At 43.9% G+C, this 23,001-nt stretch overlaps 1 protein-coding gene across 1 annotated transcript; it reads left to right on the top strand.

Annotated features, from left to right (window-relative positions):
- The first annotated feature begins 15,355 nt into the window (after nucleotides 1-15,355).
- On the top strand, nucleotides 15,356-22,831 carry SERTAD4 (SERTA domain containing 4). Its single transcript, XM_030946193.1, has 4 exons — nucleotides 15,356-15,935; nucleotides 16,274-16,460; nucleotides 16,843-16,958; nucleotides 19,900-22,831. The coding sequence occupies exons 2-4, from the start codon at nucleotides 16,289-16,291 to the stop codon at nucleotides 20,647-20,649; spliced, it is 1,038 nt and encodes a 345-aa protein (XP_030802053.1). The 5' UTR covers nucleotides 15,356-15,935; nucleotides 16,274-16,288; the 3' UTR covers nucleotides 20,650-22,831.
- Nucleotides 22,832-23,001: the final 170 nt, after the last annotated feature.

Here is a 23,001-nt window from a genome sequence, read left to right as displayed (position 1 = left end):
GCTTCAGACAGGTAGAGCCAAGTTACACCACTTTTAGGCAGATACTACTTTACCTGTCAAAGGTTTTCTCTGAGTAATTGTCTTCATGTGGCAAATTCCACATTAGATAGTATTTAAAATCCTTTGAAAGTCACTATTTACTTCGTTCTGAAGGTTCCTGTGGGCAAGGGCTATTTAGCATTTTTCTGGATGAAATTTGTAATTTTTTTTCTCTAGTATTTTTGTTTTTACAGTCCAACAGTGCAGTTCCAATTTAGTGTTCTATTCATATTAGACATTTCATTTTACTTGTAAATTAACCCTCCCAAATGAATGATACTTTTGCTAAGGCATTTGTTACCTGATAATTTTATTGAGTAGCATTTCAGCATAGGGATTCAAAAACCAAACTTACTGTTGTTTTGGCATAAGAATAGTAAGGATAGAAGGAAGAAAAATTGCAGAAATTAAATAAAACCTCATCACGTAACATCATGCAACAAGTCAGCTGGGTTTTAGATAAATGATTTATTTTTAAATTTAAAACCTAATAGGTTTGTGTGTTCTGAGTGTAGTTTACACTGGTTTGTTTTCCACTTAATTAGAAGCCTTTCATTTCATCTTATTAATAATGAAAATCCTCTTGTCAAATTGTGTAAGATCATGTTGAACTAATATATTTTAGAGGCAGATATGTATATAAAATATATATATTTTAGAGGCAGAATAAAATTTCCCCTCATAGCCTTTCATATTATTTCATTGCATTATGCAAAAAATTATATTCTGCTTTTGATTTTGCTAGTGTGAAGTAAGAAAACTTCATCTTCTATCCCTGTCTGAGAAAGTCCTGGTTTCAAGAACTGTGATGAAGAGAGTCCAATCACTGTGGCCCACTGTTTGCAATTAAAGGTTAACTGCAAACAGAAATTCAGAATACCAGGCCGACTGAGCTTTAAAAATGTAGTGAATGTGGGTATAAGAGATAATAGTAATCAAACCTAGAGTTACATCCTGTGATATCAGTTCTTGTTGCAGTGGTTCAACAGTTCAGAAAAGGAGCAGCCTAAACATCCCAAAGGAGACCAGAGTTGTACTCCCTTTGCTGTTAGAGTTAAGTGCACATTTCCCATGATACCACAGCATTTTCATCTGCAGAGACCTAAAGTACCAAAGACTAAAACGTCAGTCACGCAAGCCTTTGCTAATTAATGCCTTCACCAGAAAATGTCTGGCATTCTTATGAAATCAGGGAGATACAGAATGCAGAATTCATTCATATTTATATTAAAAAAATAGGCAGGAAAAGGAATAGCCACATAATCAGCTGTTTGATAAAGCTCCAAATCAGTCAGCTAGGCTAAAGGTCATGAATATGTAGCTAGATCTTTGTAAGCCTCAGTGGCAAATCATCACACACGCTTGCTGCAGTTTCCGGAGACCGTATAAAGCACTTGGAAGCACAAGCCAGGCCAGTAGGCTGAGAAATGGCATTAACCATTCAGCCTTTGCCATCTGTCACCGTGCAGCCAAGCAGGCACCTCTGATGGAGTCCTTCTGTGTCTCCTCATCTGGGTTTTTAACTGAACTTCTTCACGTGGGGCTTGCCAGCAAATACCAAGTACTGTCACCCACAGCACTGCCTTTCTTATTCTCATTGCTAAAATTCCTGTTGTCTGCCACGTCATTGATATAGCCAGGCAGTCAATGACCTGTCAGACTAGTAAATTAATCAGTGCAACTGATGCACATCTTGGAAAGATAGCATGAAGTAGTTTGTAAGGCATTACTATATGGAAATTTCAGCCGATGGTATTATATCCAGAAGAATGCTTTTCTGCTTATGCTTAAACATGCCAAATACATTTGCTGAATACCTCAGTTCTGCAGGCTTTCAGTTATGCTTACTATCAACAAGAGTCACTGAAGGATCAGGATAAAACCTAAAAACGACTTCTTTAGTTTTCAGTGAGATCAGTTCCCCAGTGTGACTGAATTGGAACCTAAATGAGTGCCAGTGCAGCGAGGGGGGTGGGAGTGCACAGCTGGAGCTGAGCTGTCCTTCCCCCCAATCCGTGCTTATCTCAGCTAAATACGACATGGAAATCACTACCTGAGGAAGCTCTGCTGAGCATGGAGGCATTTTACACTGCTGACTGTTGCCTAGTGGAATATAACCAAACACTTCTCATCTTATTTTGAAAAAAAAATCTAGCAAAAGTTGTTAAAAGTTAAATCCATAGGTGCAGGCAGGAGCGGATTTAAATACTTTTGGTATACCAGAGAGCCATTTTGATGACACAGAAATCACTACTTGTTTCTAGTATAATAATTCATCCTTAAAAAAATCAATTAGAAAATGTATAGCAGTGTCATATTTTAAAATTCTGTCCTTTTAATACAGTTGATGTTATTTTGGGGGTTCTACTAAGCCTCAACAACATTCCCTCTTTTTTTTTTTTCCTCATCTTCCCCTCCCAGAATACTCATCCCACAGCAGGACCCCCTCCAAGGCCCTAGGCTGCCCTTGCCATCTGATACAAGAGCAGAAGGATTGCTGCTGCTGGTGCTTGGGAGCCTTTTGGGAGGAGGTGAGGTTGTGTGGGAGCATCAGCACCACTAGGAAGCTGAGAGAGAGCAATTACTGAAGGTAAATCAGGAGCAGGTGTTTCCAGACAGCCTGTAAAGATCCAAGGATGCTGGTATCCAAACCCCTGCACATCTCACAGACGTGCTGCACTGCTCCCTTCTTGGCTCTTCCATGGAATGGGGTTATCCACACTTAAGCAAACCAATCATAGCCAGAAATATTTCAAGGAATTGTTCTCTTGAGTGCATATCCCACCCTCTCTAATTATGCAGAACATTTCACTGAAAGCTTTCTCAGTAGGCAGACATGCCTTCAACTATTCTTTGTCATTCTGGACAAACCAAATTAAGCATCCCCAGCAAATGCTGCCATCAAAGAACAAAAGCTGTAAAGTGATTCAATGAATTTATAGTCCATGTAACCACTGGATGACAAACATTTCTGCCTTCTACTAAAACTAGGAATGTTGTTGTTTATCCCAGGGGTGGATCTGGAACAACGTTAACACTTTGTGTTGGTCTGCAGTTAGATCTTCAGCCTTCACTTGTATCCACTAACTCCATTTGCCAGTGGATTTCTCAGCAAGTTTATTGCATGTGATCTTTCCTGGTTTGTTTTCTTGATACAGGGTGGAGTTGTGCTTTTCACATTATTTAATTACTTAATTAATAATGTCCTTTTGAAATGTTAACAAGTACTAATTTTGGTGTATGGTCCTGGGTCATGTGAGTGTACTGATGTTCCTAACCTAACCCTGAAATCAGTTTGAAGATGAAGCCTAGAAAGCTCTTCACAGCAATGGCTGCTCACCAGTTAAAGGGAGGAGACAAATCCATCAATCCTAATTTAATGGGAGAATTTTCAGGTAGACAGTAATTGAGTTGGAATCTGGCCAAAGCCTTGGGGTTAAAGAACCTACTGTTATGAAGTGTTAGAGGATCTTTAATGAATACAAACAATTGAGATCATGGTTTCTTCTCTTTTGCAAGGGGTAGCAGAAAATGCTGCTTTACCTCCAGAAATAATTGGGTGCCTGTAATCAGGCTGGAGCATTGAAAAAAAAATATTCCACCTTCTGAAACAGCAGAACCATTTTCTTACCAATGAAGATCTCAGTGTGTTGACCTGTAGGAGGAGTAGCTGGTCCATGTATTTTAGGAATAACCCTCACATCCGTACTGGGAAATAACCACTAAGCGAGTAAAGAAATCCTTAACAAACTTGAATTGACTCACATTAGATCCAGCTAAGTTGGGGATTTCTTGCCTGTTTTTTAATCTCAAAAATTCTGCTGGTTTGCAGAATAATTTCAAACAAATTTATTAAGCCCTTCAGTTAGGCTGGGTGAGAAGAAGGTCTCCAGACTTGCTGTTTTCCATAGAAAGGTAGATCCATTTCCATAAGTTCTTCTGGATATTTATTTCTAAATATGGATAAAGGTTGGAGAAAGGGGCATGACTGGAAAAGTCCTTGACAGCCTAAACATGAGGGAAAATTGATGCCTTACAGATACTAGAATTGTTTGCCTTTGAAGCTGTCCAAGTAAAAAGAATTGTGTCAGCCAGCTGAAGCCCAAATATAAGTTACTGTGTGCTCAGAGGGGGTTGCATTTTGTTGTTTTAAACCACATTTATTGAAGGAACTTTATCAGCTGAATCAGAGAAGTCTCTTTAAAAGAAACAGCCTTTAAAATGCCTAGGAATGTATTTACTTCAGAGATTAAAAAACATGCAAGTCAAACTTTATATGGGTGCTTAAATTTTTCAATATGGGACTTGAAATTCCAGATACATTGTGCTACCTTGCATCAGGACAGCCCCCCAGAGCAGCAGTGATTTTGAAATGCTACCTGTTGAAGCTTAATTCTTGCTAAACTAGCAGAGGCAATGGTTTATTTGTACCTTCTTTAGGTATGCATTTACTCTTCATTTAAAGCTCATAGTAGGTGTGTAGTTCCCAGCACACTGACAAAGAAGGACCTGACATATCAGGTTGTCTCCAGAAACTCTGGAATTATTACAAGCTGTAACATTTACACCTCTGTGTTTGTAATGGCTCAATTGGTACTGGGTGAATCATACTTAGGCCGACCAGTGCCCTGCTACAGAGTATAGTGAACCTCCTTTCCAAAATCTGCATTAAAATTTATATATTTAACTTTGGGCTTCTATTAAAGAGAGTACTTCCTTTGTACAAGCATCCTTTGAAACACAGTATGTGTTCTGTATTGCTGGGATTAGATTTTGGAAGGTAAAATCAACTTTATTTAAAAGCACACACAGTATGTAAACTGAGTAACTCAATTTTAGTGCCCTGTCTGAGATTCCCTGCATTCCCCTAATGCTTTTCCCTCCAGTCTCAGTCCTTAGAAACAAATAGACAGCAAAACCTGGGCAAGTGGTTAATTCCCTCAAGATTACATGGACTTGGAATCCAATGAAATATTATTCTTCCCTTTATATTTGATTTTTGGTTTGGATTATTCCAGGATATTTATCCTTCTCCCTTGGAATAATTTTGCTTTTGGAATAATTTCGGACAACAAACATAGTACACAGTTTAACATACTGTGACCCACTGCTCCCAGAATAACGTTTACCGACTTATTTCTCAACTGTTGGCTATGCTCTGCTGGTTTTTAACTCCTATTGTGCCCCTCAGATCTGGAATTGCTGCAGAGATATTTTTCTTGAGGATCTCTTATTTCTGATTTACTGTGTGTTTCTCTAAGTAAAGGAATTACATGTCTGTAAAGTAGTAGGAAGCTGCTGATGCTTTTTGAGAGCAGAATCACACACAGGAGACCCATATAATTTGCTTTGTAATTGAATGATACATTTCTCAGCATCCAGATTTTTAGCTGTTGTGATTTCTCTTTTAAGATGATAAATCCTTCAGAGGTTGCCATGCATTCCTATTAAAGACAGCTAGGATATATTTCCCAAGCTCATAATAATAAGTCGCCCGAGCACAGAACTGCCAAAGAATCTCCCTTAGAGTTTTTTGTAATCTTCCAGTAACCTTGTGCAAACTTCTCCTGGGATGTAACAGAAACTTGGCACCTTCTTCTGGCTGTCCCCAAGCTGGGCTGGTGCCTCTCGGAGCTGTGCCCTGCACTGTTGCTGCGAGCTTGTTTTTGTCTTTGGGCTGATTGGATCTTTCTCCTGGAGGCCAGGTTGTGCCAGCTCCACTGGGGCTGAGCTCAGAGAAACTATTCATGGAGCGAGGTGAGCTCCAGGAGCTGCTCAATGGGAGCTGGGCTGGCACTGCCTGGCCCTTGGAAGCAGAGAGAGGAAAGTCTTTTCCTGCTTTTGTGAAAGCAGAGAGCATGTGTAACTGAGAGGGATGGTGAGCAGGAATGTGTCAAGAAGAAGTAGACATGGGAAGGAAATGAATCTTTGATTCATTATCATGGAACAGCAGCTAAGCTGGAGCCAAAAAATACTTGAGAGATTTAACATGAGATCTAAATTTTATTTTAGAGTTCATGCTGAAAATTCATTGCAATGACAAAAATGATTCAACTGTATAATTGAACTGCAGCTGATAATTGTTCAGTTTTTCTTGGTGGTTTGATGGATGAACTGATATTGAAGTTTAAAATTCTCTCTCCTTTTAGCAAAAAAAAAAGAGTTACTGTTCTGCTCCAGAGCACATGCTTGAGAAGGACTGGATATACAGTGTCTTTGCTGCTGCAGATGTAGGTGAATGTGGATATGGACACTGGAGTGAGTATCAATATACTGTGAACCCTTGAAAATATAAAAGAATACATAACTGCTTCTCCATACCTTCTTTTTTCTGTTTTTGTTTTGTTTTGTACTTTGTTTGTTTCTTTGTTTGTTTTTGTGGGGGTTTTGTATTGTTTTTAATTTGTTTTTGTTTTGGGTTTTTGTTAAATCTGGGGAGTAGTGCATTTGATTGAAACCATGAGTATTGCTGCACAGGTTTGTTTAAACCAAAGCAACTGCCTGTCCCTAGCCATTACTCACAGCAGTGAGAAAACTTCACAGGACTTAGCTTAGGCATCTCCCAGTCCCTGGAGCTTAGATATAGTCCAGGACACACCATGTGGATAAACAAGAGGGTTGACACAGCTGTGCAGGAGCTGTGAGGAGGTTTTGGAGCAGCCAAGCAGGAACAGCTTTGGGTAACTGCCATTGCACCAGATCCTGCTCTGAAAATGCTGTCCCTCCCACACATAACACTGTCTTCCTTTCTGGACATTGGAGACTACTCTGGTCTGGGACAGAGGAAAGTAAATTCTCATCATCAGTGAGGGGCCCAGCACTTGGTTTCCTGCACCCCTTTCACCTGTAGAGCAGGGGGAATATCCTGTGTTGCTCCAGCTGGAGCACACCCATGTGTTCCCCTTCTCCACACACGCCTGGGTCTGCACTTCCTGCCCAGAGCATGCTCTGGAGACTCTGCCAGGACACCTGGTCCTTCCTGCTCCTGGGAGTGTCATCCACATTGGACTGCACTGTCCTTATAAACAGACCCTGCTCATGGCAGTAAAAGCACTGCTAAAAAATGAAGTTTTAAATAAAACCAACTGTGAGTGCTGGAGGAAGAACCACTGGTGTGGATCACAGAGCTACAGTTCCCAGCCTCCACCAGGACACACGTCTCAAAACAGTTCTCTAGTTGAAAATTAATTCTCAGAACAACTTCAAGTTTTTTTAAGCTACTGCTCAAGTAAAAGGAATAATCACTTTCTGTAGCACCAGCTAAATAATTGAATGCAGATCTTAGCTGAATGTTATCCGTCCAAGGACAGCGGTTGCATAATTATTTCATATGATATAAATATTTAGAGATTATTTTTCCCTTAGCAATTAAATCAATAGATTGGGCTTAAAATAAAAACTGAATTTAAAATGCTTGATTTTTTTAAAAAACTTAGCATTTTTGGGTCTGCAGTGTAAATTGAAAATTTAAAAAAAGCCTGTCATATTTTGATTAAATTGATCTTTTTTTGGGTAGTAAAAGTTGAAGTCTGAAAACAGGGAGACTGGCAAGGAGACTGAGAAATGAATAGGCATAGTCACGTAAGTAAGAATCTATCCAAATGCTGAAATTCTAGAAAAAAAAAAATCAGTCAAATATGAAGTTCTGCATCAAAATTTTATATGTTCACTTAGCACTGGAGCTTGTGAGGCTAACCCAAAAAAACCTTTCTCAGAGGAGATGTCACCAGAGCACAGGAGTGAATGACTAATCCATCCCTGCCAAAAGCATCTCCTGCTGATTACAGGTCATGCGTGCTGCCTGCTTGCCTCATGAGCTACTTTGTGCATAAAGAATGGATACTCAACAGCACAGGTACCATAATTTTATAATCTTTTCATTACTTAGACATTTCTCCTTTCCCAAGGTGTTTCATGGGCATTGCAAGTATTTACTATGCAATGAAAGCTTTCTAAAATATGCTTTTAAATCAACCCCCCTTGTCCCATAGCAAGGTGGTCTCTCTCCATTCTCTTTCCTTTCCAGCTCCTCACTGCAGTTGTGCCACTTTTTTGTGGCTGGGAGATTTTTATCCTGTAACTAAACTTTTTGTGCCTAATCTCTACAAAATGTGTGAGAGTCATTCCTGGAAGGTGCTCCCTGCAGATGCCTCAACCCAGGCAGACAATCAGGGATATTTTCTGTTGTCCAGAGAAAAACAGGACATAGAGGGGGAGAAGCAGTGGTGCCTGAGCAGCATTTGGATCCTGGCTGGCCTCTTCTGGCTGTGGCTGCTCTGGCTGCTTCAGGAGGATTCTGGAAAGTGGAAAAAGCTGAGCACAACAAAAGGCTGAGAAAGGGGGCAGCCAAAGTGATTACAGTGATTTTTGACTTGTGGATCTCTAAATGTTTTCTATCATGTGCTTGGTTTTATCCTTCTGCATTGCCTTCCCTGCAGCGGCCGCCACTTCCCAGCTGATCCCTCCTTTCTGTCACTAAAATGAGCAGCCTTGGAATGATGAATATTAAAATTCACCCACTAACACTGCAGTGAGGTGGGGTCTGAGCAGCTCCTACCTCCCAGCCTGCTGTGCCACCCTGCCAGCAGATTCGGGAAGGCGACACCACACTGGTTTATCCTGGTTTCCTTCCCAACCCTGACAGCTGGTTATAACTGGTTGAGCGATGGCTGGAGTTCAGCACAATTCAAATGTCTCAGACAGTCTATATAAACATGGCTCCTTACTTAGAGGTCCTGTTGGAAGCTGTTTCTGTTGGACACTTAGTGAATTACAGGCTTTAGAAACTACCTGGCAATGCCTTGAACCAGACACAAAACTTCCACTAATGCAACCTTTAGAGTCTTAAGTAGGTACTTGGCTGCCAGTTGCTTTCAGGCACACTGTAAAGGGACTCTCTGAAAAAAAAAGAAAAAAAAATCTGACTCTGGACCAGCATCACAGTTTGTTTCATCTCGATTTGGAGTGGTTAAACAGGAATTTGCAAAGGAAATGAATGAGGGGACCAGCTTCTTTCATTTAATAGGCTTGTCTAAGTAGAAGCAAGCAACAAAGGAATTCTGTGTAAGGTTTGCAATTTCTGTTGCTCTTGTCTAACCAGATTTAAATCATCAAAAACAAAACAAACAAACAAACTCCCCAAACCAACATGAGCAAGTGCGAGCGATTTAGGCTGTATGCATTACAAGTGATACAGAATATGCATTTATGATTCAAAATTTTAAACAGCTGAGAAATAAATATGCAAAGTAGATTGTTCTGTTTGCAGATGGTAATCCTGCCGCACTGATTTTGCTCAGCTGTCTGATTTTTCAGTGTCTGCATTCCTGGTTCCTGGGATTCCTGATTAAGAAATAAAATATGAGTCATGGTGCATGGTTACCTTCTGCACATCTGAAAGGCTAACTCAGTGACTGAAAACAGATTATTAGAGGCTGATCTGGCCCTGCTGAATTCGATTCAATGTCAGGGGATTGGGAAAAAAAATCCCTTCTGTGCTCTGCCCTTCATTGATACAGCTGTAGGATAAATGTTCCTGCCAGAGCGGCTTGCAGGAGAGCGTCTGCCCGGCCCCCTCGGCCGGGGGTCCCTGGGTGGGGCCGGCCGGCGGGCAGGCTGCGGCTCGGCAAGGTGAGGCACATCCCTTCCCTCCCTCTCCCCAGGATGACTCAGGCGGTTGTTAAAGATTTCCAGCTTCCAGCTAAAAATGGCATCGGCAGCGGTGCCCCAGAGGGAAGAAGGGGAGACGTGAGAAATGGGTTCTGCTCCTGTCTACGAGTGCTAACACACTGTCTCACACACACACACTCGCAGAGCTGATGTGGAGCTCATCTGGGAAAAGTTTATTTTGCAATAAGAGGGTTTAGTATTCTGCTAAAGGCTTTTACGAAGACTGGATCCAATTTTCAGAGCCTGTTGCCAATATTTGTGAGTCATTTCCTTGGAATCCTACCTTTGGTGTTTATTTCCCTTAGAAGGAAACTTGTAAAAGAATAACAATAGCTCTCATTCTTCGTGGAAAGTAGCACAGAGCAAAGTGGGAGACAACTCGCTCTTTGTTCCAAAACACTTTTGTGTTTGTTTTGTTTACTTTCTTCGGCAGACAAAAAGTGAGGAATGCAATATAATTAACTCCATAAACCATCCCATTTACGGTGCCAGTGACACGCATGTGCTGTGCACGGGAGTGAAAGTTAAGTGGGGAAGCGCTTTTAATTGGTACCTCTCTTCCAGAGCAAGTGATGAGCACTGCCTGGTGATTTGGGAAGTCTCCTTATGCAACAGCAGGGCTTTGCTTTTCCTCAGCCCCGCCTGACTACCGGCGCTCCTTTTTCTCTCCGACTTCAGTCCCAATAACAGCCCTGGGAGCACCTATTCAGTGTTAAACCGCTCACAAAGGTTAACTGATCCGAAATGCTCTCGGTTGCAGTTTGCAGCAAGAGGAGCACCCTTTGCCCTCGGGATACTGGAGCGTTTTGAGAACTAAACCCCCCCTGAGCTAAGTGCATCCTGGACAGAGTTTTTTATGTCGAGCAAGGCCACGCAGCCACCAGCGGGGTGGAGGCAGAGAGCATATGAGACATTTTGGCTAAGAACACTGGAAAAAATATTTATGCTTACTGAAATGAATACCATGGGGCTTTATTGTTCTCCCAGACCAGGCAGGCAAAGCAGCCTTAGGGAGATGGCTGCAGTAAATGTGATGGCACCTTTTCTCATATCTGCCAGAGCCCCGTGGCAAAATAAATTACAATTTTGCTTGCATTTTCATATATTTGCATAAATTCTGGGGAAAACTTTAACTGTTAGAACCAGCATTTAAGAGATCATTGCATATTCGCTATCAAGAGTTCTGATAGGTGACATATACCTCCAGACAAATGAAAGAGGAAACACCTTTTCTGTCAGAACAGAAACTTTTTCTTGTTCTGCCTCATAGAAACCAAAAGCAGGAGAAAGTACAAGGGTTAAGAATCCAAAAGGACATTTTCTTTTAAATATTCTTTTTCACTGAAACCCCGGGGACTCTGACATACTGGCCCAGAGTAACTCCGTAAAGTCTTTCTGGGAACAATTCAACTGAAAAGCATGTAAAGAAAAAAAAATGGAATATGGAAATTAGAAAAATTAGAGAAATATTTGTTTTAAATGGTGTCTGGAGAAAGAGACACTTAAGCATCTGGAGCTGCATAATCTAAATTAGGGTAGAAGTTAAGTGAAGATACTGTTGAAAAACTCCCATGAAAGGGCTGTATCTTGACACCGAAATCAATTTCTGATTTCAAGTTAATTCCTTTTCTACCAAACAGTAAGTCCAGCTCTAGAAAAAGGAGGGGGAAAAAAAGAAAGAAAGCAAAAGAAAAAAAAAAAACAGTGGATTCCTTGAAATTCCCTGAAGTAAGGGCCAAGAAATACAGGGAAAACACTAGACTCGGCAGGTCTATAGTTTATCTATACCTCCAAAGGATGAAAAGCTGAATTGACCCTGTTGGCACACAGACCTGTTGTTCTACCAGTCTAGCTATTTCAGCCAGCCTTAACCCTTTCATTTTGCCCTTGGATCCTGCTTCTGTTAGATGGTGTTTTACACATTCCTGGTACAGGTACAGCTGAAGAAACAGAAAATCATCATTGCCTCGGGCCCAGAACATCTCACTGCACCTGTCCTCATTCCCCTCTTTACCCCCTGCTGCCTCTTTGGTGACTCTCCCTCACCACAGACCAGGAACTGCTCTGCACTGGCATGCTGCAGTTCTCTTCAGCTATCTTATACCAGTAAGAGAAGGAAGAAATCTCCCAGCCATGGAAGTCTCTTGGAAGTCCAGTTTTCAATTTAAATCCATCATGGCCAATTCCAGAGGCTTTTCCACTTCTTGCAGCCTTGCTGCTCAGCTTGCCTCCAAAGCCCTGAGTGCAAGGATTGTCTTTGATCCTTTGCTTTCATTTCCTGTGGCTGGGCTGCCCCAGTGTGCTGTGATTAGCTGGCCCTTGCATTTCCACTGCTCCATTCATAACATTACTACAGCTACATACATATCTATCCAAACAATAAACATTTTAATCAAGGCCCTCATTATCTCCCATCTCTGTTTGCAACTTTCTCCTCCTTAAACCTGTGACATATCAGCCAGTTTGATCTCTTTAAAACAAGCTCCCAACTTCCTCTTCCCTATCCGCTGCTGTGGTCAGAGCCAAGCCACCTCCTGCCTGTCCTCCTTGTTTGCCTCCATCCAGTCTTTTATTTTCCCATGTGAGGTTGTCACAGTTCTGCCACAGCTTTCATCACTCCACCATTGTCTCCACAGCATGGCTCTGCTCTCTTTGCCAGTGATGCTGGCGTCCTGATGCCTTTATCTGCTGCTCCCAGGGGAGCCTTTATGCCCTTTTCCATGACGCTCTTGTCCACAGGATGCCCTGCCTCCCTCAGCTAGGCTGGTGACACCAAAGTTTGTTGTATCAACCATAAAGAGCAGGTGGTTTACAGTGAGATTAGCCTGGACTAGTTTACAGGTGATACAGTTGGGTTTTTTTAAGGGAGGTACTTCAATCTGGGTATGTGTTTGTGCCTTTCCCCTTCCTTTTGCCAGCTGCCATTGCTTCCTTAGACAGGGGGTCTGCACAGTCTGTGTGCAGTGGCATTCCTTATTGCTTCTGCATTGAAAATTTTCTGAAACACCAGAGAGGTAACAGCTACCAAAACGATGGCAATTTTGTTTTCTAAGCACTGCAATCCAGATGTTAACAATGATACAGCGCAGCTCAGAAACGCTATTCTCTCAAGCCATGTTGTTATGCAATGGAAAGCTCCACACTACGTGATAAAAACTGAACCTGCTGCAGAGCTTGGGTACAAACCCAGGGCTAAACAAGGGATAGCCATCTTAAGTCTATTCCCTTGTTTTTATTGGTCTCAGTGAGACTTGCAGCTTTATAGTCATGGGCATTTTATATTTAAGTTTGGGTTTTTAGAGGCATTCTGGAACTGTATAAAAAGCCCCTTTCTCTGACATCGCATCAGGCTTTTTGTAGTGTGAATGGCATCATTACAGTTCTCTCATTAACATCATAATGGCTCTGGAGGAATAGGGAGTGAAAACCCCAGCAAATGGAGTAGTGTGGCAATGTATAGTCGTCTTACTGTGTGAAACTGAACACGGAAAAACTTTGACATTTTAACCTTCAGGCTGCTGCAGATGCCTCGGGGTGTCCTCACACTGAATGCATTTGGCTGACAAAATGGAAAAATTCTGGTAGCCTAAGGATGGAGGGCTGGGTTCAATAAAAAACTGTGCCTGGCTTCCATGCCACTGAAGCCCACACAAGGCTCCCAAATGGATTTTTCAAAATTGAATCCAGCCTTAAGTGTCAACCTTTTGCTGTAATTTTATATGGTAAATGTATTGTATGTTCAAATGTACATCTTTCATCCTTTATTTCCAGAGGCGCTAATGAAAATGTAACAATGTGTGTGCTGTTCTGCAAAGTCTCATTGAAACCAACAGGATTTTGGATGAAATCCCTCCATTGCATAAGATAATGTAATAGAAATGGGTTGGGCTGGAGGATGATGAGATCTGGTTCTATTTCTGGCGCTGACACTGATTTGCTGTGTGACTTCTGGCAAGATTCTCAGGAATGGATTTTGCCACCCTTAATGGGAAAAGCAGTAGGCTGGTTCTTGGGGAGCAGTGCCAGAGGTTCTGTTTGCAGAGCTGGGTCCAGCAGCTCTTCCTCAGTAAACACTGGCTCACAGCTCTGCTGTGTCCAACTCTACCTGCAAGGAGGGACTTTTCCCATGTGCTGGGTGCTTGCAGCTCCCTTCCCACTCATCTGCAGCAGCTGGAAATCAGTGCTTCTGAACATCCAAGGGGAACAAATGGCACACCCAGAGCCACGAGACCTTTTAAAAGGACTCATTCTCAGCTTCTGTATGCTGAAGCAATTCCTCTCCCACAAAATAGGATTTATTTTGTAGCTGACAGCCCCCTCTAAATCTTGATAACACAAACTGAGACCTACAAGTTTTGTTTGGGGCTTTGGTTTTCTGGTGATCGAGGTTTTTTTCTCCGAGGGAAGGGATATTATTTATGCCGTGTTTTTACACAGTTTGGAAACATGGAGAATGTGCACGGACAGTAGCTGTTTATGGAAGTGAACTGGCCTGCCTCTATTAATTTTGCATGTTGTAAATAGCAGAAACAGTTCATTTACTTTTGTGGCTGCCCGGAGAACTCAGTTTTTCAAGATAAATGAGCAGCACTGGGCAGAAGGCATCCCAGCGCTTCCTTCCTTCCTTCCTGCATGTTTCTGCTTGAGCTTAGAAAGACCTATTTGTGAGAAAATATGGTAAAAAAAAGATGCAGACTTGAAATCTCTGATTCTCATTAAAAAAAAAAGTAAATTCACAAAGAGGTGCTGAATTCATTATGAGCAAAGAAATCCTGACTTCCAGAAGCAGCAGTGAGTTTATTCCAACCTTTATTCTCTCAAGATAAACACTGACTGTTGATGTCTTGCCAATGTGAGAAGATTGATGTGCCCCTGTGAATGATTCCTCCATCTGGATTAATGAGAAGAGTCCATTGCTGGTTTCTAATGACAGCGTAATCTTTTCAGATACAAAATGTATGACTTTTTTGCTAGTTCTTGGGTCACTTCTTGGCCCTGCTCTTACATCAGCAGACTGACTCACTTGTTTTGACCACTTCTTCCATGTGTTGGTACTCAGCTGGTAAGAAAATGTGTGGGGAATAAATAATATATGTTGTCCATGTCAGGGATAATTTTCAATGGGCCAGTCCAGTGGCTTGCCATTCCCTGTGCTTTTTCCTGAGGGCTATATGCAGTGCATTAGCAGTAAATTGGCTCTGAGGAAGGGGTTTAGGCACCTGTCAGTTCGGCTGCAGCGAGGCTGGTGGCCTTTACTGAGGCAAACTGCTTGGGGACCTCAGCTGCCTGTGCTCTCAGCTCCCGTTTTTGCCCCGCTGAGGAGGCAAGGCAGATCCATGCACGCAGGCATCCAAGACACAAACAGCGCACGCTGGAAGCCGTTTCTTAATAAAGTAGCAGCCTTGTGCTAGGATTTAAGAAAACAACTGGCAGATGTGAACGATTTATTTTTCCTCCCTCTTCTGCTGCGGTTTATTTTTTCCTCTTGTTCGAGAGCGCTCAGCTGCTAACACAAACAATTGCTGAAATTCCACCTGCCCACCTGCAGCCCCTCCTTCCCGCCGCCTGCTCGGGCCGTCGCCTTCCTCCGGGAGGGCTGCGCCGCGGGGAAACTACATCCCGCTTTCTTAGAGAGAGGAGGAGGAAGGAGAGGGAGGGGCCGGGCCGTGTCTGGGCGCATTGTTCCGCGCTCCTCTGCCAAGAAGTAGGTGACTATGAACTCATCCTTCGCTCCTCGCAGAAAGTTTGCCGCCCCCCCCCCTGCTCCCCTCCCCTCCCGCCCGCTGGCGCGGCAGGAGGCAGCTCGCAGCCCGGCGCTGGCCCCGGAGTCCCCGCTCCTGCTTAATATTCCGCCCGCTCCGCCGATGTTGTGCTTGGCTCCGGTGGGACCGCAACTCACGGCGTGAAACCGGAGCCAATTTTCTGTCTTAGTCTCGCAGTGTTTTGACTGGAGGCAGATCCAGTTCAGTCCGATCGGGGCTAGTGGAAACAACTACCTAAGTCTCCGCTGTCTGTATCGTTTGGGAGGGAAGAAAGAAGAAAGGAACGCGATCCCGGACTGCTGGGCGCGCTCTCTCTCTCTCTCTCTACACACACACACACACACACACACACACGCACGGCAGACACACGCACCCAGACAGGCAGACTCGCACCCCGCCGGTGCCGAGCGCGCCGTGCCACCGCCGCCGGGAGGAAATGGGAAGCCAGTGAGCGGATCCGTGCCGGTGTGTGAGCGCCGCCGAGGCCGGGAAGGGGCAGCGGGGCGAGCGGGAGCGCGGCCGGGGGTGGCGGGAGCGGGGCCGGGGGCGGCCCGGGGGGAGCGCGCACCAACTCCCGGTGCCGGGGACCCCGCGCCCTTTGTGGGAGAGGGCTGCGCTCTTTCTCCTGCCGTAAGGAGGGGGGGAATAAACCCCAAACGCGTGTTTGTGTGAGATCGATATGCGTATGTTTTTAATATACGTGTGCGCAGAGGTCTGGCTGCCGGGGGCCGCGGGGGGCGGGACGCGGCGGGGCGGGGGGCAGGTGAGGGCGGCGGGCGCTCACCGCGCTGCTTCGCTTCCAGGTGCCGGCGCCCGCGATGACCCTGGTGCTGCCCATGCAGCGGCTGGGCCGCCCCATCGCCGCCGAGGGAGCCGCCGACCTCGCCGCCTACCGCGCCCTCTGGGAGCCGCCCTGCTGCGGCCGCCCCGGCCCCGCCGCCCCGCCGGCCCCGGCCCCGGCCCCGCCGGCCCCCGGGCCCCCCGCCGCAGGTAGGCACGGCAGGGCACCGCACCTCCGCGGGGGAGCGGGCGGCACCGGGGGCTGCCCGCGGAGCGAGGCGGGCGCAGGGCGGGGGCTCCCGCGGGGCCGCAGGTGCGCGGGGCCGGCGGCGCTCGGCACCGGGGAGCGGCCGGGGGGCGAAGTTGTGCGGCGGCCGAGCGCCCTGCGGCGGCCCCGGCTGCCCGCGCCGCCGCTCACACCGGCCCCGGGTCGGGCTCTGATCGGGAGAGGGTTCATTTCTGATCGCCGCGAATAGATGCGAAAATATGCGGCGGCGTTCTCCTGTAGCGCGAAGGGAAATGAAAAGTATTTTGTTTGGAGAACCTCCGGCAAACCGCATGTCATTTGTCATATCTGATTTATTACCCACAGGATCACATTACAGGGGAATTTCAAATCCTGTAACAACATCCAAGATCACATACTTTAAAAGGAAATATGTGGAAGAAGAGGATTTTCATCCGCCACTCAGCAGCTGTGCGCATAAAGTACGTTTTCTAATAGTCATTATTTTTACTCTGAGTTTCAGATGCTTAGTAACACTCGATTGACCCATTTCCAGAAGGCTGAAATACTCTGCTGAAATTAGGAGAATGATCCAGCTGTTTGCTCAGAAACAAACAGTTGTCACTTCTTCACATTTATTGTTGTATTGTCATCAATTGCAAAAGAAGCAAAGGCGTTTCTGCATTAATAACAACTGCAAATGGGGATGCTGAGAATAACTTTTTTTTTCTTATTATTTTGTTCTTAGCTAGTTCATGCCATGCTTACAGAAACAGATCTGTAACAGCATTTAAACAACAGAAAGGAAGAACATAAGTAAAATATTTCCCACTCATATAAAACTTTCTTTCCAGAGGGGAAAATAGTAAGAGGTTCCATATACCCCTCACTGGTCACAGATCCTCTAAAAAACCAGAATGGCTTGGAAAGCGAGTACAAGTTCCCTCAGTATTTAATCATGTTTATTAAAAAGCTAATAACTCCCAAAACCAGATTAGTAAATGAAGGATTTTTTTTTGTGAAAGTTGCCAGGGGAGAGATTAGAGCAAACGTTTCCCAGGCCAGTGAATACATAAATTGAAATCTGACTCTTTTTTTGCGAGGTTTTATGCTCCTCTTCATTAAGGGCTCAGTTCTGCATGGAACTGAATGACTGGGGTGAAATGCTTAAGGCTAGCTCATGCCTTGGGACACCATCCTTACCTTGTTGACTCCCACCTGGCCCACGGAAGTCGAGTCCCACCCATGTTCTCTTGGCAATGGGGGAGGGATTTCTATGGAGGAGAAGCAAGCATTAATGCTGAGCTCAGTTTCCAAAGACCTTAGAGTAGTTGAAGGAATTTTCAGCTACAAATAGAGTTGTCTGGAAATAAGTACCTGGACCAGAAAGGTAAAAAATTATTAATTTCAGAAGATGTCTGGTCTGCTGCCAAAGCAGTGAATAAACAGCACCAAGGGTGTTGAAAAAAGTTCTCTGGTTAGTGAGTGTCTCACACATGTCACATTGCTCTCCCAATTTTCAGCCAGGCTTTTTTTTTTTTTTACAAGATTGTTGGATTTTTGTATCAGTAATTAATTTCCTTACAAAGAGGGGGAGGAGGAATAGTTATTTAGTCTTTTCTAACAGCAAGAAGAAGCAGTTGTAGAAGCATTGGTAAGCTAGACCCAGCTACTGTTTTGTCATGTTGTTTGCAGAGGTGTAGCATGTCAGAAACTCTGGGTCACCAATTTCTTCCATTCAGCCCAAATACATTTTCTTCTTTACAGCACTGAGCTCTGGCACAGGGAGGATGCCCACCAGGTTTCCTTGAATTTCTTACGTGTTTATACCTCTGCCACCCAGTAAAGAGTTATGTTCTGAGATTACTTGTCCCATAGAGCGTATGGTGGTTGGGCCTGGGGCCTCTCTCCAGAGGGCTGCTGGCAAACACGTAGAAGAAAGCCTCTGACAACTTGTTCCTACTGGTGTCCCTCCAGTACATATCTCCAGGAGCATCGCAGTTCAAGGCTTACTTGTTTGCTCCAGGCTTTTATGGCTTCACTGACTGTTGCTGCAGCAGGTACAAAGGACGCAAATGAACCTATAGGCTTAATATAATTTAAAATGAGTCATTTATTATAGAAAATTACTCTCTCTAACAAAGAGCTTCAGCTGTGAACTCATATGAAATTATGGCCAATTTTTGTTTTTATGAGGCACTGTGCTGCTTCTAAGCCTCGCAGACATGACCAGGCTGTGGAAAGAGCTAGAGGGCTAAGGAGAGCTGAATGGATGTGAAAAGCAGCTGTGCTTTAAGCTCTTTTAGTCCTCATAGCTACGACTTCCACTCTGCAAAAATGCTGTAACCATGTGGGAAAGGGAAGAATGATCAAGCCATAGATGGGGGGATTTAGAGCAGTCTCTCTTTGTGCTGTGCTGCTCTCCTCCTACGCGAACCAAATTCTTACTAAAAATGAAAATCAGTTACTAGTGCTTACAGTAGCATGCATTGCCCCCTCTCTTATTTTGATTCCCAGGGTAGCGATTGCAGTGCAGAATCCAGGGCCTCCCAGGGGCAGTAACCTGCTCATGCTGCCCGTGCTGAGAAAGGGAGTCCTGGAAGGACCATGGAAGGGAGAACAAATCTGTGGGCGTAGAGCCAGGATTTCTGCAAATCCCTGTCCTCCCATCGTTTCCTGACCTTATCCCTGCCTATCTGCATTCCCACCGGTCCTGTAGAGCACAGGGCGTAGCACACAGGCCAACAGCTGCTCTCCAGATGCTGGGATGCTTTGAGATGGGTTTCTCCCTGCCTGCCTCCCTGCATGCACTTCTGTGCACAAGAGCAGTGTAAGAGCCTGGCAAATGGAGACCTCCTGGCTGGAGGGCCCCTTCCACTGGCAGCAGATGAAATGCTCCAGCACTTGCTGTGTGAGGCGATGGCTGCTGGCTGCCTCTTGCAAACCTTGGCGCCGCAGGAAGGACCCTTGCTTGGCTTCAGAGCTTTGCAGAAGCCCCACAGGGGATGATGGAATTGGGTCCATTTGCAACAAAAGGCCCCCCTAGCCATCACTGGAGCAAAACTGCACAACAATTTTATGTTCTAATCCCAAATGTAATTAAAGAGCCAGATGTGTGCATCTGGATTTCACTCTCCCACCTTGGATTTCTGCCCTGCAATTGCCTCTGTGGTGTAATGCTCAGCTACTTACCTCCTAAGCTCAGCTGTTACCCCCTAAACATGGGGGAATGCTGTGGCTGAGAAAAAGCAAGTCCCCAGCTACAAGGATGTGCAAAATGAAAAAAAGCCAGCTTTAGATAACTCAGGAAAAGAACAGAAAAGTAGTGACACAGAGGGAATACTTTGCTTCATTTCCTTTGTCATTGTCTGGAACAAAACTGGTTCCCTTCAGTTCCATATCATGTGTTTTTTGCATTTTCAGACGATCTCTGTGTTTGAGGAGCGGGCCCATATTCTCTACATGTCTTTGGAAAAGCTGAAATTCATTGATGATCCTGAAGTCTACCTGCGCAGATCCGTCCTCATCAACAATCTCATGAAGAGAATCCACGGAGAGATCATCATGCAGAACAACTGGTGCTTCTCCACCTGCTCCTTCAGTGGCGCCTCCCCACAAGAGTGGTTTGTGCCTCAGGACTGCCCATACAGAAAACGCCTTCGGATGGCAAAGGAGGAGTATGAGAAGCTCCACATGTGCTGCTTCTATCAAGAATGTGGCAGTCACTATTTAAATCTACCCTACTCTGTTAATGCTAGTACAGAAAGTAATTCCTCTTCTTCTTCTTCCTCCTCCTCCTCCCCTCCCATCTCTTTGCCAAGCTGTTCCCAGCAGGTGGATTATGAAGTTGGCAGTGCACCTTCTTACAGAAATGATGACCAGATACCTGCTAATGAAATATTCATCACTAATGGCAGGTCTCACAGTAATCAGGAAAAGGCAAAATTTAATGACAAGAGTGGAGGTAATGAACCTGAGAGAGAAAGCATCACCCTAAACTGTGAACCTGTAAGAGGCACCCATGCTCTTGAATGTAAAGGCAAATTTTATGACTATTTTGAGACTGGATGTAATGACAAGAGCAACGTAAGTGAATCTTGGAAAAAATCCTTAAGGAAAAAGGAATCTTTACCAAGTAATAAAATCTGCTGCAACAAAGGAAGTAAAATATGAGGCATCTTTCTTGCTCTATTGAAGCATGCACAGCATGTTCCTTCTCTATCAAATTTTTATTTTGAACAGATTTTTTATAGTTTTCTACGAATGGTACAATCATGCCACAAACGTGACGCGTAGAGTGGAGAGCAGATTGCGTAAAGAGTCTCTGCCACCTGCATCAGCAGCTATTTATAAATGTGGAGACTTCAGAAAGAACACAGTTGCATTGCTGCTGAGCACTGTAGTCTGTGCAGCCATGGTGGAGCACTCGTTGCTGAAAATGCCAATCAGCCAGATGGGGAAAACATATCGTTTTACATATCCCCGCCCCCAAGAAGTCTGCCATTAATTAAGAAGAACCTCCATTATGTTTACCAAGGAATTAGAAGTCTGGTAAACAAATTGATGCTACCAGCAAGGATGATGTGCTCCTTGTAACTCAGTATTCATTCTGACAAAGGACTGTCTTCGTGGATTGGGAATAAACCATCCTTATGTTTTGTAGTGATACTCTCGAATTCCTGTATTCAGCGTCTTGTTCAACTGACAAAATAGGACATAGCATAAAGAAATAACCTGTTTATGGAATCTTAATCAGAATCAGACATGCAGCTCAAGTACTTGCATGTTTTCACCTCGGCTGTAGTAACTAATGAGGTTTGTTGTTACACAGAGCAGGTTTTTTTTTGGTGCCTTACTTTTTGTCTTAATTTTTGCCAGTGTGAAAATTAAGTATGAATCTGATACAGCAGGGATTTAACCTAAACAGAGATTAAAAAAGAAACCCACAGGGTGGATCAATATTATTAGAAACCTTTAACCTTTGAAGTACTGAGTTCAACTTCCTATTCAAACATCTCTGTTCTTCCTTTTTGATGCTCAATTGCTTTTTGATTTGCCATCCTTAGGAAGGGATTTAAGAAACAATAGAGAGATGTCTCTTGTAAACAAGCATTCGATGCTTGAGTGTTTCTATGGCAACTGTCTGTTGCTGGGGCTCTTTTTTTTTTCTTCTTCGTATAATGAAGTTCATGACCCAGTGGCATGTTTTATACTTTGTTCTGTTTCACATAATTTCTCTATTTTAGATTGCAAAAGCATGCGGGAGTTTTCTATGACTTTTGCCGTTGATTTAAAAAAAGACAAGAAGGCAAAAAGCACAATGTTAATTAATAATGTGGCGATAAAAGCAGTTCTATCTGAATGAATGTAAAGGGTTTAATTTTAAAAAAGAACATTTTGGAGATTTCAGTGGCTGAGGACAACATTTAGCCATCCCTAGGTAGACTGATTGCAAAAGTGTGCTGTGTAAAATGCCCAGAAGACATTAGTTGGGGTTGGACCAGAAATGAGTCTTAGATTCACCAAATTAATTAGTTCCCACAGTCCCTATAACAACTGGCAGGATGTGCTCAGCAAAATAGCCACATCCAGGCCACAGCTGACTCATAAATAGCTGCCTGTTCCCACAGCATCTTGCACTGAAGTGACATCTCTGCTTGCTTCTTGCCCAGAGGGTGAAAATCACCTCTGTGCTGGGGGAGCAGCCAGCTCAGTGCAGGGCAGGAGTGTCCCCAAGGGGGACAGCCCCAGGCTTGGCACTGGAGTCAGATAGGTCTCTGGGTCTAAGAGCTCCTGCTTTGGGTTTCATGGGTTCAGCTGGAGGAGTCCTGGGCCATGGTTATTTTGGGTAGCAAAATACATTTGCAAACTGTATGGTCTTTTTCAGAAAGCCCAGTGGTCACAGGGAAAAGCTACCCCCCAGCCAAGGTGACCACAAACACAGCAGGATATAAATCAATGGTAACCTTTATGAAGTCAAGTGAATTTAAACTGATAAGTTTGTAAGGGTTATCATTGGGAAAAATGACAAATAAAGAAAGTACAAGTCCTTCCTGATTTCTCCAAGACAGAAGCTTTTTTATTAATAATAATAATATTAAATATAGATCTCATTCATACAGTGTATGAGTAGGATCATCATTTAGACATTTGTCCACAAGGACCAATTTTTTAAAAAACCTGATTTTTCTTGTGTTATATCCAGATAGTCTAGTAATGTCTGCTCTTTTCCAATATTTGATAAACGCTTGATGTTTTAAGCTTAAATATTAGATGCTTGTATACTAACGTGTTGTTGTAGTAAAGTGAAATTTCCTTGATATATATTTATTAAAATGACCAAAATTCATTTTAATTTTACATCTCCAATGGCTACTGGGTCCTTTCCCCCATGTTCCCCTCCCTCACCAAAGAAAACACCATTTAATCAAACTGCTCCCTGCTCTAGAGATTGCACTGACTGTGCACTGGGTCTGTGAGGGAGCTCAGCCTTGCCAGGGTTTCAGGAGCATTTAGGACACTCTG

This window comes from Camarhynchus parvulus, chromosome 3, assembly GCF_901933205.1.
Source record: "Camarhynchus parvulus chromosome 3, STF_HiC, whole genome shotgun sequence".
NCBI lineage: Eukaryota > Metazoa > Chordata > Aves > Passeriformes > Thraupidae > Camarhynchus > Camarhynchus parvulus.
This window is presented reverse-complemented; position numbering and strand designations above follow the sequence as displayed.

What these genes read in the sequence shown, in the direction of transcription:
- SERTAD4 (XM_030946193.1), top strand. Translation starts at nt 16,289, where the DNA reads ATGACCCTGGTGCTGCCCATGCAGCGGCTGGGCCGCCCCATCGCCGCC. An exon ending in CCCCGGGCCCCCCGCCGCAG is followed by an intron (nt 16,461 to 16,842) that starts GTAGGCACGGCA and finishes TATTACCCACAG; the next exon opens with GATCACATTACAGGGGAATT. An exon ending in TCAGCAGCTGTGCGCATAAA is followed by an intron (nt 16,959 to 19,899) that starts GTACGTTTTCTA and finishes TTGCATTTTCAG; the next exon opens with ACGATCTCTGTGTTTGAGGA.